Source organism: Echiichthys vipera, assembly GCF_963691815.1.
Source record: "Echiichthys vipera genome assembly, chromosome: 2".
Classification (NCBI taxonomy): Eukaryota; Metazoa; Chordata; class Actinopteri; order Perciformes; family Trachinidae; genus Echiichthys; species Echiichthys vipera.
The window spans coordinates 5,462,930-5,475,448 of NC_139827.1; the positions used below are offsets into that span (position 1 = coordinate 5,462,930).

Genomic DNA, 12,519 nt, shown 5'->3' on the forward strand with positions numbered 1-12,519 from the left:
CTCACATGTCTGCAAGCTAAATGTGTTGCTGGAGCCAGCAGCAAGGTAGCGCACCTTAGCATAAGGACTGGATACATAGGAACAGCAAGCCTGGCTCTTCCTTTAATATTTTTACTATAACAGACAAACAGACCTATCTATATAAAAACGTAAATACTGTACAAAGAGGTTGATGTAACAACTACTTCAAATGGTGTGTGGTTGTGATATTAAACTATTTAGATGTACTACAGTATCACTTTTGCTTTTGGTGCGAGAAAAATCTGATCCAACGCTGTACGCTGTACAAAAACTCACCAAACCTTCCTCTGCCTCTCTGGCTCTGGCTCTATGTCATTACATTCTCCTGAAACAAAAATACATTTCCTGCCTCCACAACCTGATCTGGCAGCCCTCGGTTACAAACCCTGCCGGCATGAGCGCTGACGGATCAGTGGATCTGAGGAGAAGATCTGTCATTGGTGGTTGTGGGGCGAAGCTTTACAGTGGCGAACGGGTTTGTGCCTCTGAAACAAGAGGATGATGAACAACGTTATGTAATATCTTCACGCGATCGACTGCTTTCTACCAACATAAATAAACCACAAACACACACACTTACACCAAACCCCGGACAGAAGATGAAACATTTAGACTGTGGATACCAGGTCCTTCATTCTAAAACTCAAATTCGACTTTGGTGTATGGGTTTGCAAGAACAGCCCACAGAAATGTGGTTGGAATTAAGGTTTTACACTAGGTCTGTTTTTGAAGGCTGATACTGTTGATCATTTTGGGATTAAAGCCTCAGTCTGTCGTGCAACATGTTGCTAAACTCAGATGAAAGTTGGGTGAGAATATTCACAAAATAATCTAGACCATGGGTGTCAAAGTGATCCAGCAAAGGGCCGTGTGGCTGCAGGTTTTCATTCCAACCAATCCAAAAACACACCTGGTCCAACAAATCAACTGTGTGAAGACAGTTCAGGTGATTGAGTAAGTCGAGTCAGGTGTGTTCTTGCTTGGTTTGGATGAAAACCTGCAGCCACACGGCCCTTTACTGGATCAGTTTGACACCCATGATCTAGACCACATAGTAAAATTCAAACACACGAATGCATAGGGAACCACAAAACTAATGTACACATAAATACACCTGTACTTCAACCACAGTCACTAATGCATTTGTGTTAATCTATGATCTATGCATTTGATCATTTTCAACCCAAAAACACTTTCCCAGAATCCTCTGAAACAGCACATAAATACTTTAGGTGTCCTTTGAAAGACAGACAGCTACTATGAGCACAAATCCCCTACCCTCCATATTCTTGATACATGGTCACGCATTCTTGAATGAAATCACGTAATTGTGTTGAATTAGGATAATTTCAGACAGATTTCCAGAATCAATACAAATACTGACTCGGAAATAAATAATCCATAATAAAATGTCCAAAAAAAGTACTTGAATTCCGACACTAATTCCAGGGAAAGCCAACATTATTTTCTGTCACCCATACACACTGAAAATTACCTGGGAAACAGTGGGTTGTCAGGTGGCCCGTGGGGTGATAACGTCTAAGAAAAGAGAGCATTACCAATGTGAAGGTAAGAGAAAGTTTTGTCACACTTTGAGAGTAAATTCTTTTCAAAATAAAAACCTCTGTTACCTGGAAATCCGATGCTGAGTCACCCTTCCTCTCAGGGAGGGGAGAGATTGGTCGAAAATCTGTAGAAGACCTTCTGAGACTCTGACTCGGGGGAAGAGGAGGCGGTGGGGGAGGTGGTGGAGGTGGTTGGTCATTGTAGCTCTTCGTCTGACTTAGCTTTGTCTCCGAGGCTGGCTCCAGCTTCTTCTCGGGGAGAGGGGAGACCGGCCGGAAGTCTACGGAGGCTCTGCGGTTCGGTGTGGCTGGTGGCGGGACGTCTCCGTAGTTCTTGCTCTCTGATTGGTCGGTGTGGGTGTCAGTGGGGTCCAGCAGATTGTTCATGCTGTGGCTTCTTAGAGCACCGCCACTGAGGGGTCAAAGGTGCACAGACAGGAAATGTTAGTGATAACTCATAACAGGACAGGTATCAGTACAGTCATTCTGAAGCGTGATCCCCGTAAGACAGCAATCTTTCTATTGGTGTTCAGAGTCGGGCCAAAGTTTGGGATCTGCAAAGATACATCAGCAGGTCGTAGGCTGGTCAACATCTGGGAGTGGGAGTTTTTTTCCAGGTGAGTGTCTCTAAATACAAGGTCAGCCTGTCACGCTCCTGTCTGGGGCAGAATAATTGGCCGCTATACGCCAGGAGGGGAATTGTTTACAACATCTAAAATTCTCTGCTGAGAGCTGCAGCGCAGACCGACAGTAATTCCAATACCTTGTTGCTAAAGTGTTGGCGAAATCCTCCACAGGGGCCACATAAGCAGCAGGGAACCAACCCTGACTGGAGGACACAAGACAGAAACAGATAAGGAAACAGCAAACTCCATACTGTAAATCCTCTTCCAATGTACCAGGAGTATATACTGTAAAACCCTCTATCAAACAATACATACTGTGTTTTTCAGACTTGAAATTAATATAATAGTGTGTGAACGTTTACGTCAGCTGTTACACAACTTTTCTGCTTGATTATTAAACTAGTATTTCTTGCACAACACCCTTTTGTGCTCAGGTCAAATGAAAAAAAAAACAACGTAATAAATAAAACAGTTGTTCTTCAAAAAGAGAAATCTCAGGTGCTGAGATTTCTCTTTTTAAAACACTCTATTCTCTCTGTTTTGAAGGCCATCCACCTACTGCCCACACAAGTGACTGAATATTACATAATATATATTGTTCTCATAAACAAGTAACAGTATTGTTAACATTTCTATTCAATTTTCCTTTGAATAACTCGCTAGGAGGAGGGAGAGAGCTAGGTGGCAACAGTTGTGCCGGAGCTTTAACAGGTGCAGTTCCCTCTGATGGCTGAAAGTCATGAATAGTCACAGATCTGTCCACGATTCAACTTTCTGTATTAAAGTCATGATTCGGTTCGATTTAAACATTTGGTAAACAATGCAGGTTGTTTTTTTTCGATGATCAAAATCAAAAGCACGACATTGGGATATCCATTTCCATGTAAAAACACTTAAAAATCACAAATCTGTGGCTCCTGCATCCGCATGCATACACATAGATGTTCTGTCTCAGCTACCCACCGCAGGCTGCTGTCAGTGCGTCCGTACAGCCAGCCGTTGCGTGGCTCCTGGACCAGTACGGTGACGGTCTCTCCCCTGTTGAAAGGTAGGAGCTTTGGGTTGGATGAGGAGGGGTGAGACACCAGTGCTCTCATGGCTCTCCCTCCACCCAGACCCAGAGATTCCCCCACTGAGCTGGAGCGAGAGCGGCTGGGGAGGGGAGACGGCGCTGGAGGTCGGAGGACGACAGAGAGCGTCAAAGATGGAGAGAGAGAGAGAGTTGGACATAAAACAGTCAGCGAAAAACCTTTCTGCCTCCTGCAGAGAAGACGAATGTGGGAAAAGGGGGAGGACGGACTGTTTGGGGTATTAATAAATGAATGTGTATCCATAGACAGAAATCAAAGGACTACAAATGTAATCAGACAATAATGCAATAACTAAAACATTAATTTACTCAATGCCAATGTACAGAACATATCTACTGGTCGTGTTATCAGTCTAATGCTGCAGAGACGACTGATCTTGTTTGGCTTCAAATGTTGTCAGAGTAACCACATCTAATAACTGAAATCATAGTTTCCACAAAGTACAGTCTTCCTCCCACCTCTAGAGGGCACTCGTCCCAGGGCCTGCTGCTCCCTCCTGGCCCAGGACATATCTTCATCTCTGGCTACCGTCTGGAGCAGAGAGCTCACAGAACCTCGCAACTGAACAAAACAACATACACAGGTCGATAAAGTCAATGGGAGCATTTATGCAGAGCCACATTGACTTGCTGTCTTAATGTTTACAAAAACAGAAAAACTTGTCCCAGTCACTGAGTGAATAATTATGATCCATTCTAAAGGGACACCTGTAAAATACAATGCAATCCAATACAACAGCTCAGCACAATACGTTGCATTTTGTATAAATGTGCCAGTGATTATGCAGTAAAATCCATTCGATGCAGTGAACAAATTAGGACCCTTGAGCACTGGACCAGTGCCTGAGCATCTTAAAAACAAGGAATGCTAAAATATAATCAAGTAATATGCTGATAAAACAAGCGAGATCTATATAAATGATTGTGCTTAAATATATCATGTATCAAAAAAAGGCCCTGGATCTTATTTGATAATGTATGGTAATCTTAAAACAGCACAGGGCTTGAAGTACCTGCGCATCTTGATCCAAATGCGTGGGAGTTCGAGGTCTGGACCCTCTGGTCTCATTCACTTTCTCCTTCCATCCATCAGCCTTCTGCTGGAGAGATGCACCCGTCTGGGAATAGATGGAAGTGAACACCTCATTAAATCTCAGGCAACAACAAAATGAACAGAAGCCCTTCAGTGAATGAGCAAATGGCTGCTGAGACGTGATTTTCACATCATGAAGCAATTAACGCGCTATCCCATGGGTAGAATAAAAATGTCTAGTGTGTGTGTATGTGCATGCGTGTGTGTGTGTGTGTTTCTACCTTGTTGATAAGGAAGAGCAGCGACTGAGTTAGGCCACAGTGTTTCTCTGCCAAGAAGCGATACCTCCTCTCCTCCTCCCTCTGGATCTCCTGCTGACTCTGTCTCAGGTACAGCATGTACTCACTGTTCTCCTGAAGGCACGCACACAAGGCAACATGCACATATACAGTATGCATATGAGAAATAACACAGATACAATGGTGCACAAGTATCGCTACTGGACTGTGTGTGTGTGTGTACATTGTGGATCGTACAGTATATCAGAGACTGAGTGAACCTGCACAGTGTTTATGTGTGTGTTTGTGTAACTACCAGAGAGTCTCTGTAAGCTCCTCGTCTGAGCTGTTTCTCCAAATTCTCCGCCTGGTTCCTCACCTCCAGCTCGTAGACCCTGCGACTACCCTGGAGCGCAGGAAACAGGTGGAAAGTTTTCCTCAGACTAACTAACTGATTCTGGTCTCGACCAACAGAAGAGTTGAGACTCAGATTGGTCGTTGGATATTCTCAGAAAGTTTTCAAATCTGTGGATTTATAGATTTTCTGTAGGTTTATTTCCAAAAAATAGACTGATGAATATCTTACTGCCTCTCATATAAATGTCTTTCTATTCAGCCAATAACTTTACATTATGCATTTAGAGAAGGAGGAATACACACGATTGCAATACTGTATTTATGCTAACTTCTTCCACTGAGTGCATATAACAGAATAGCTGCCTACGTGTTATCATAAACCAGATTCCTAGCCGAGTAAGGGCGCACTCTGTCCATCCGTACCTGTTATTCACCTCAACTCAACCCAGTCCCCAGAAGGGTAGATATAAAACATTAAGCTTTTCCCCTTTGTAAACTCACCTCAATGTACTCCTCATCCAACTTGACATTCTTCTCCATGGCTTGTAAGACCTCTATCTGGAACCATCGAAACTGTAGCGGGAAGAACAACAATGCCCCCGTGATGCAGCCAAGTCATTATGGAAACTCACCTTGTTCAACAAACAGCGGATCGTTTTGTGTGACTGAATCTATATGTAAATGTGCTCCGTCCTCAGGCCAACTTTTTAATCAGAGAGCATGTTTTGCTTATGCACATCACTGAAAGCCACTGCAATCAAGCGCAAAGGGTTCGAGCGGCTCTATGAATTTTAAACAAGCAGCGAAACACAAGCAGGAACTCATTTCCTTAAAACTTTCTGCAAAGCTCAGCGCTGTTGCAGCAGTTTCTAACGAGTCAAAAGTTATTCTCTCAGCATCTTTCACAAATGTCTTCATTAACAAAGGAGTCAAACATTTTGGGAAATATGATTTTTGTTGTCTCTCCCAAAGTTAGATAAGAGGAGAGAATCCCAATAAATTCCCAGTTTGTCGCAGTTTTCTTTTGAATTACATTCTTTTGTTCACAACTTTGCAATTCAAAGTTAATTGCGGTTGATTAACAACTAACAAATAACTTTTTTTTAGCACGATGTGACCTGGGACTGTCGTGATTAGTTCTGGACAGTCTCTGCCTCTCCTTTTTAATCGTTGTTTTTGTCTCCCTCTGTCGGTGTTTTTCTGTGTGTGCTTTCTTTCTGTTTTCTGGTTTGAGTTTGTTTCCCTGGCAGGTGATCCTTGTTAACATTGATCACCTGCAATTCAGTATATTAACCCGGTACTGAGTCTCACTCAGTGCCGGATCATACCCTCAACATACCCTTATGTCCCCCTGTCCTCTTGTGTCCATTCATCGTGTCAGTTTGTATCAGTTCTCTTCGTGTTTTTCCTTTGTGTTAAGTCCACCTTTTGTAAATAAGTTTTATTAAATTTGTTAATACCGTCTCCTGAGTATTCTCCGCGTATTCTCCGTCATCACACATGACAGAATGATCCGGCCATACATGGACCCAGCAGACCCTCAGGTTTTTTTTTTTGTTTTTTTTTGACGGTATTAACAAAGAAAGAAAGCACATACAGAAAAACACCGACAGAGGGCGACAAAAACAACAATTAAAAAGGAGAGAGAAACTGTCAAGAACCAATCACGACAGGGACTTTGGTTATTGAGGTTATTGCTTATTTAAATATGAGCTGATCACCACCAATATATTGACAGAAGACATGTACTGACCACTCCCTCCATCTCTGCAGTGAGTCTCCTCTGAGTTTCCGATATCTGGATCAGGACATCCCCTGTTTAAAGCAAAACACTTCTGTAACTCAGAGACTTGCCTGACCAACACCACATTAAATTGTCTGTTATAATACAATATATTTTGTCTTTGTACAAAATTGCCATCGATCTCTGAATACAAGAGATCCATTTATTTAATGCTGTCTCTCATTTTGTGTGAATTTATATCCATTACCAAGAAGGGCACAATACTTTAGCAGGAATGTCGGTAACATGATACATGACTTCAACACAATTCAACACTGCTCAAGTCATCATGCTAAAATGGTGGAAAGTTAGCAAGCCCTTTGTATTATCGGTGCCTCTGGTGTTGTCTATTGTCATGGATTGTGGTCGAGCTAATGAATTGAGTGCAGCTGAAAGACTGTCCCCATCTATTATTCATTTAGAGGCCGTCACTCAATAGGGCCCACTGTCACGCCGTGGCTCCCTGACCTTCTCAGTTAGCCAACCTAGCAGAACTGTGTGTGTGTGACGCTGTGCTAGCATGGATGTATGAGCCCACACACTCTTAATGGGGATGCGTTAGCATGACGCTAATTACCGCTAACAATGCTATCACACATCCATCAGAGTGAAAGTGAAACCTGTGGAAAATATTCACGCACTCACACACGCACGCGCGCACACACACACACACACACACACACACACACACACACACACACACACACACACACACACACACACACACACACACACACACACACACACACACACACACACACACACACACACACACACACACACACACACACACACACACACACAATCTAAATAAGTGAACTAGCATTTGTTGTGTCTGCACGGAGGACGTATTAAACATTTTGAGCTCATCATATAACACTTGTATGTCAGTGTATTCATAATATATCCAGTTTGTGCTTCACTCTCTCAAAATGACACGCTGACTATGTCAGTATACTACTGTGTAAATTAAATTCTTGACAAATGAAAAGTATTAGACAATAATTAACATAATAGTTTAAATGAAATTATAGAGTTGTAGAGTTTTTTTCAGGCCATATATCGACTATGTTTACATGCATGCACATAAACAATGTAACGCAAAACAAAACTGCAATCTTTAAATGATATTCCCTCAAAATTTTCTGAGAAAATTGAGTCAGTATGTGTTTGTTATGATCAATTTAGCCGACTTAATTGTATATAACAATATCTCGATATGCAACTTTTATCACGATACGAAACAAATTCGTTTAGAATTATTGAGGTTACTGTGTGTGTGGTATTTAACCATCTGAGATGCGTAAGTATCTTTGGGCTTGATATTTATAAAGCATTCAGCCATAGAGGACAATTATCTGTCTCTAATGAAAGCAATACATTAGGGTGAACCTGTAATGGAAAGACTGAGTAATAAATCAACATACACACACACACACGCGCACACACACACACACACACACACTTACTTACTTACCAAGGGAGCGAGATGAAAGTGTGTGAAGGGCCTGGTCACCCATCTTAGCCACAGCGCTGAAGTAGGCCTCACTGCTAACAGCTAAGGCTGTAGAGTACACACACACACACACACACACACACACACACACACACACACACACACACACACACACACACACACACACACACACACACAGACACACACACACACACACACACACACACACACACACACACACACACACACACACACAAAGAAAAACATTTGGGTTACATTATATGTACTTTTATATGCTTTCAAATAAGATTCATATGTGTGAATTGATGATTAAAAGTGAAATTACACACACACACACACACACACATTCATTCAATGACCCACACATTTACCCACCAGTTGCTCACAAAGTCACTCACCTTGGAAAGCTTTGACATAACTGTTTCCTAAAGCAACAAGCTTTTGAAGGCCAGGATTGAAGTGCTCCATCAGGTTCTACAGTAGCGCGCGCGCACACACACACACACACACACACACACACACACACACACACACACACACACACACACACACACACACACACACACACACACACACACACACACACACACACACACACACACACACACACACACACACACAAAGAAAGATACATGCAAATAAGCACCACCAAAACCAACAGTTGTTACTTCAGCGACCATTAAAAACACTGGAATTTGAAATTGGACAGATACTCACCCTAGTCACTCTGGCCAGGCCATGTTTAAATACACATCATAGCTCTTCTTCCCATTTCAGATACCACATTACAGCCCATGTGTCCACGCCGTGAACAGAAACCAAAGGTACAGGTACAAGGAAACAATATGAACTCACCAGATAGACAGCTAAAGTTGATCTGTGCAGCTGGTCACTGGTGGCTCCAGACATAGTGACCAATTTCAAAGACAATATGAGCTTCACAAAGAGAGAAGGCCTCAGAGGCAGAACTATTTTCTGAGAGAAAGAGTCTGTATTTCCATTCAAACTTCTGAAGAAGTTTCCTCAGATGTCCCCTGTCCTTCGTGTATCAGTGTCTTCTGGCAGTGAAAGTCACCTTCGCTGCAGTCCCACTGTCCCTGCTGTTGCTCCAAAGACTGATAACACCTGCCTGATAGAATGATCGTGCTTTTCTCCCTCTCGCCCTTTTTCCTGTCATCCGTTAACGAGCTCTTTTAACCTCTCGTCAGTGACAGATTTTGTGGAAAGAACGGGCAAGCAGGCGAGGGCAAGAGAAAAGGTAGCAGGTGCCATCGATATGACCGGGCCAGGTAAATTATTGATCGAAGCCCTGAAAGGAAAGGAGACAGAGGACAGCCAGCTGCCCAATTAGCTGTGACGTAGACTCACACCTTAGCGAGGACCTCAACTCTGGTGAAACTAAATACTGCTTTAAGAAGATACTCGTAAGGACTCGTAGTACAGTTAGATATGAAGACACTAATCCACAAATGCTTCAAATGTTATTAGAGAACATCTCAAAGTCAGTCACATGACAGGTACATCTGCTTATTGTACCTCACATACTCGTTATGTGAGCATCCCTTTCTCTGTCCCTCAACACACCAACATGGTGAAAGCAGAAAAAAGCTACAATCTCTAACTCTAGTTTTCAGTCTTCAGTCAGAAGAACTTGAAACAATTCACATTAAAGAATCAGAAGAATTCAAAATTTAGAGGCTGCTTCTGATGTTTTGCACTTTTTTGCACTATCACATGGTTTGGTTCAACTGCAGTGTACAGTATATACTGCACTTGAACCAAACTGTGTCCACTCCACTACAATTCTTTTCATTATGCTTTACACTGCAGGGATCCTAACGGATAATAATAATTTCAATAACTATGCTAATGGTGCCAGAATCCACAGCCTCTACATCCATAAATGATTAATTCATTCATCTTCAACCGCTTGTCCCTGTCGGGGTCACAGGGGGCTGGAGCCGATCCCAGCTGACAACGGGTGCGAGGCGGGGTACACCCTGGACAGGACGGCAGTCGCCTATCACAGGGCACACATAAACAGAGACAGACAAACTTTCATACACATCTTTGGACTGTGGGAGGAAACCGGAGAACAGACGGGCCCCAGCCGGGATTCAAACCAGGAACCCTCTCGCTGTGAGGCAACAGTGCTAACCACCACACCGCCATGTCGCCCTCCATAAATTCATATATTGAATTGTTCTTGTTTTATTGCCGACAAACCACATTGACTCGCAGTGTTACCCATTTTCATTTTGACTTTATCTGAGTGTGTTGTGATGAATTAATCACAACTTTACACTTCAAATGGTGAAGTATTTAAAAAAAAACAAAAGACCAAGGGAACATGAAAGGACAATACAAACGTATGCTGTTTACTGTATGTAGTACTGTTGCATTGGAGACAATAAAACTAAATAACACGATTGGCAAAATGTGGATTTTAGTGAAAAATCTCCCATTTAAACACATCAGTCCAGGTCCTGGCAGTCAAAGCACTGTGTTAGTGCTGAGGATAATCATCACAGAATGAAGTCAGGTCAAACTAGCCTGTATTTAATATTTGACCAACCATCCTTTCTACCATTGTTTCCCAATATACGTACGTATAACCATAACTCTTGAATTGGTAACATGGATGTTATCAATCTTCCCTTTTCCTAGGACACAATGTAAATTTATTGGTGCTTCCTCATGTTTTATCTGGTTTATACAACCTGTAAGAATAAGTCAAGACACCAATAAAATCCTTGTGTGACTTTAACATTAATGTAACTGCAGACACCATCTTGCATGTTGTGCGACATGTAATCATATACACAGATATCATAATGAACAGCAGGTATAGACTGCCCTACGGAGCGGGTGTGACCATGTCTTTCAGGTGGGTAATGTCGTCATAGATGACCTCCTCACCCCCACCATCTTCACTCCGTCTCTTTTGGCAACGACTTACAGTCTGCAGCACAGTTTTCAAGCGGCGATCGAGAGCAGCGAGGTGGGGCTCTGACAGCAGTGGAGCCACACTGTGAAGGGGATCGTGGGAGAGCGAGGCCCTCATGACATCACTGAGACGGTACTTTGGCAGAGAAAGCAGACGCAGACGTAGCCACGTGGAGCGACGGATTCTAGAGGAACAGCAAAATAAAGGAGAGGCATTGGAGAGAAAGGAGAACAAGATGGGGTGATAACAATAAAGAAGAGAAGACAATAGTTAGAAAATGGTGGAGCACAGCGAAAATTGCATACCAGTGCTAAATTAAATACTATTCCGACTAACCGAATTCAACTGAAAACAAGAAAGTAAATAACTGCAGAGTAAACAAGGACAATTATGCAAAGATTTCACCACATTTCATCACATTCTTGTTTGTACCTGCAACACTGTTCTAGAGGAACTAGGATAGAGGGCTCATCTTTGGAGTGACGTCCAAATCTGCAATTAGAACAAAGCCATAGTCAGTCAAGCAACAGCACGATAACAAAAGCAACCACCAAGAAAGAGTATATTAACATAGACACACACACACACACACACACACACACACACACACACACACACACACACACACACACACACACACACACACACACACACACACACACACACACACACACACACACACACACACACACACACACACACACACACACACACACACACACCAGAGATACTCACGCTCTCCCGTTGTCAAGGTGAACAAGGAACGTATTGTTGCCAAACTTCTCAAAGGTTTCATAATGGTGTCTGTCCATGTTACCTAGAAGATGGGATGACAAAGTGCACACTTTCGATAAACAACAACACGTATTTCTTGAAACAGTTTTTTCATGGCAAATTTAAACCATACAATTTAGTACTTAAGCAATAAAAATGTCTACTATGGCTGTTTACACCCCAGAAAAATCACATGTACACACACACACACACATTTGAACAGTTTTCCAGAGAACTGAAAACCAGCTGATCACTGTTGAATGTGGTTACAGAGGCACAGACCTTCACCTCTGTAAGTAATGTCGGGTGGATCAGCCGTATCATACAAAATGCTATAAATCGACATTATGATATTGTGTAAAATCTTTAATAAAAGCCCTTACAAAAGCATTAAAAACATTACAAAGAGTAGTGTATGCAGAAGCGTTATACAGTAAGAGAAAGCCACATGGATTATTGTGAACAGCAGTGTTAATGACAATACATTCATAAGATCTCTCATGTATGAGTAAGGACTAAGTCTGTCTGACTGGATCTGAGCGTCAGTCTGGTGCATCATAGCAGGTAA

General features: G+C 42.4%; 2 protein-coding genes across 2 annotated transcripts in view; both read right to left on the reverse strand.

Annotated features, from left to right (window-relative positions):
- Nucleotides 1–430: 430 nt before the first annotated feature.
- baiap2l2b (BAR/IMD domain containing adaptor protein 2 like 2b) lies at nucleotides 431–9,139 on the reverse strand (the record flags this gene model as incomplete). Its single annotated transcript, XM_083924734.1, has 14 exons — nucleotides 431–506; nucleotides 1,517–1,560; nucleotides 1,653–1,998; nucleotides 2,350–2,415; nucleotides 3,176–3,383; nucleotides 3,762–3,864; nucleotides 4,316–4,420; nucleotides 4,617–4,748; nucleotides 4,930–5,019; nucleotides 5,472–5,543; nucleotides 6,724–6,785; nucleotides 8,231–8,317; nucleotides 8,629–8,704; nucleotides 9,086–9,139. 14 exons carry the CDS (start codon nucleotides 9,137–9,139, stop codon nucleotides 431–433), a joined length of 1,521 nt encoding a protein of 506 aa, XP_083780860.1.
- Nucleotides 9,140–11,087: 1,948 nt separating this feature from the next.
- The window catches only part of LOC310963621 (extracellular serine/threonine protein kinase FAM20C-like), a gene marked incomplete at both ends in the record, with an annotated part of 34,718 nt that continues 33,286 nt past the window's right edge, over nucleotides 11,088–12,519 (reverse strand). Inside the window, 3 exons of the mRNA XM_083936508.1 lie at nucleotides 11,088–11,361; nucleotides 11,610–11,669; nucleotides 11,913–11,994. Coding sequence (XP_083792634.1) covers nucleotides 11,088–11,361; nucleotides 11,610–11,669; nucleotides 11,913–11,994 — 416 coding nt within the window. The remainder of the gene's footprint in view (nucleotides 11,362–11,609; nucleotides 11,670–11,912; nucleotides 11,995–12,519) is intronic.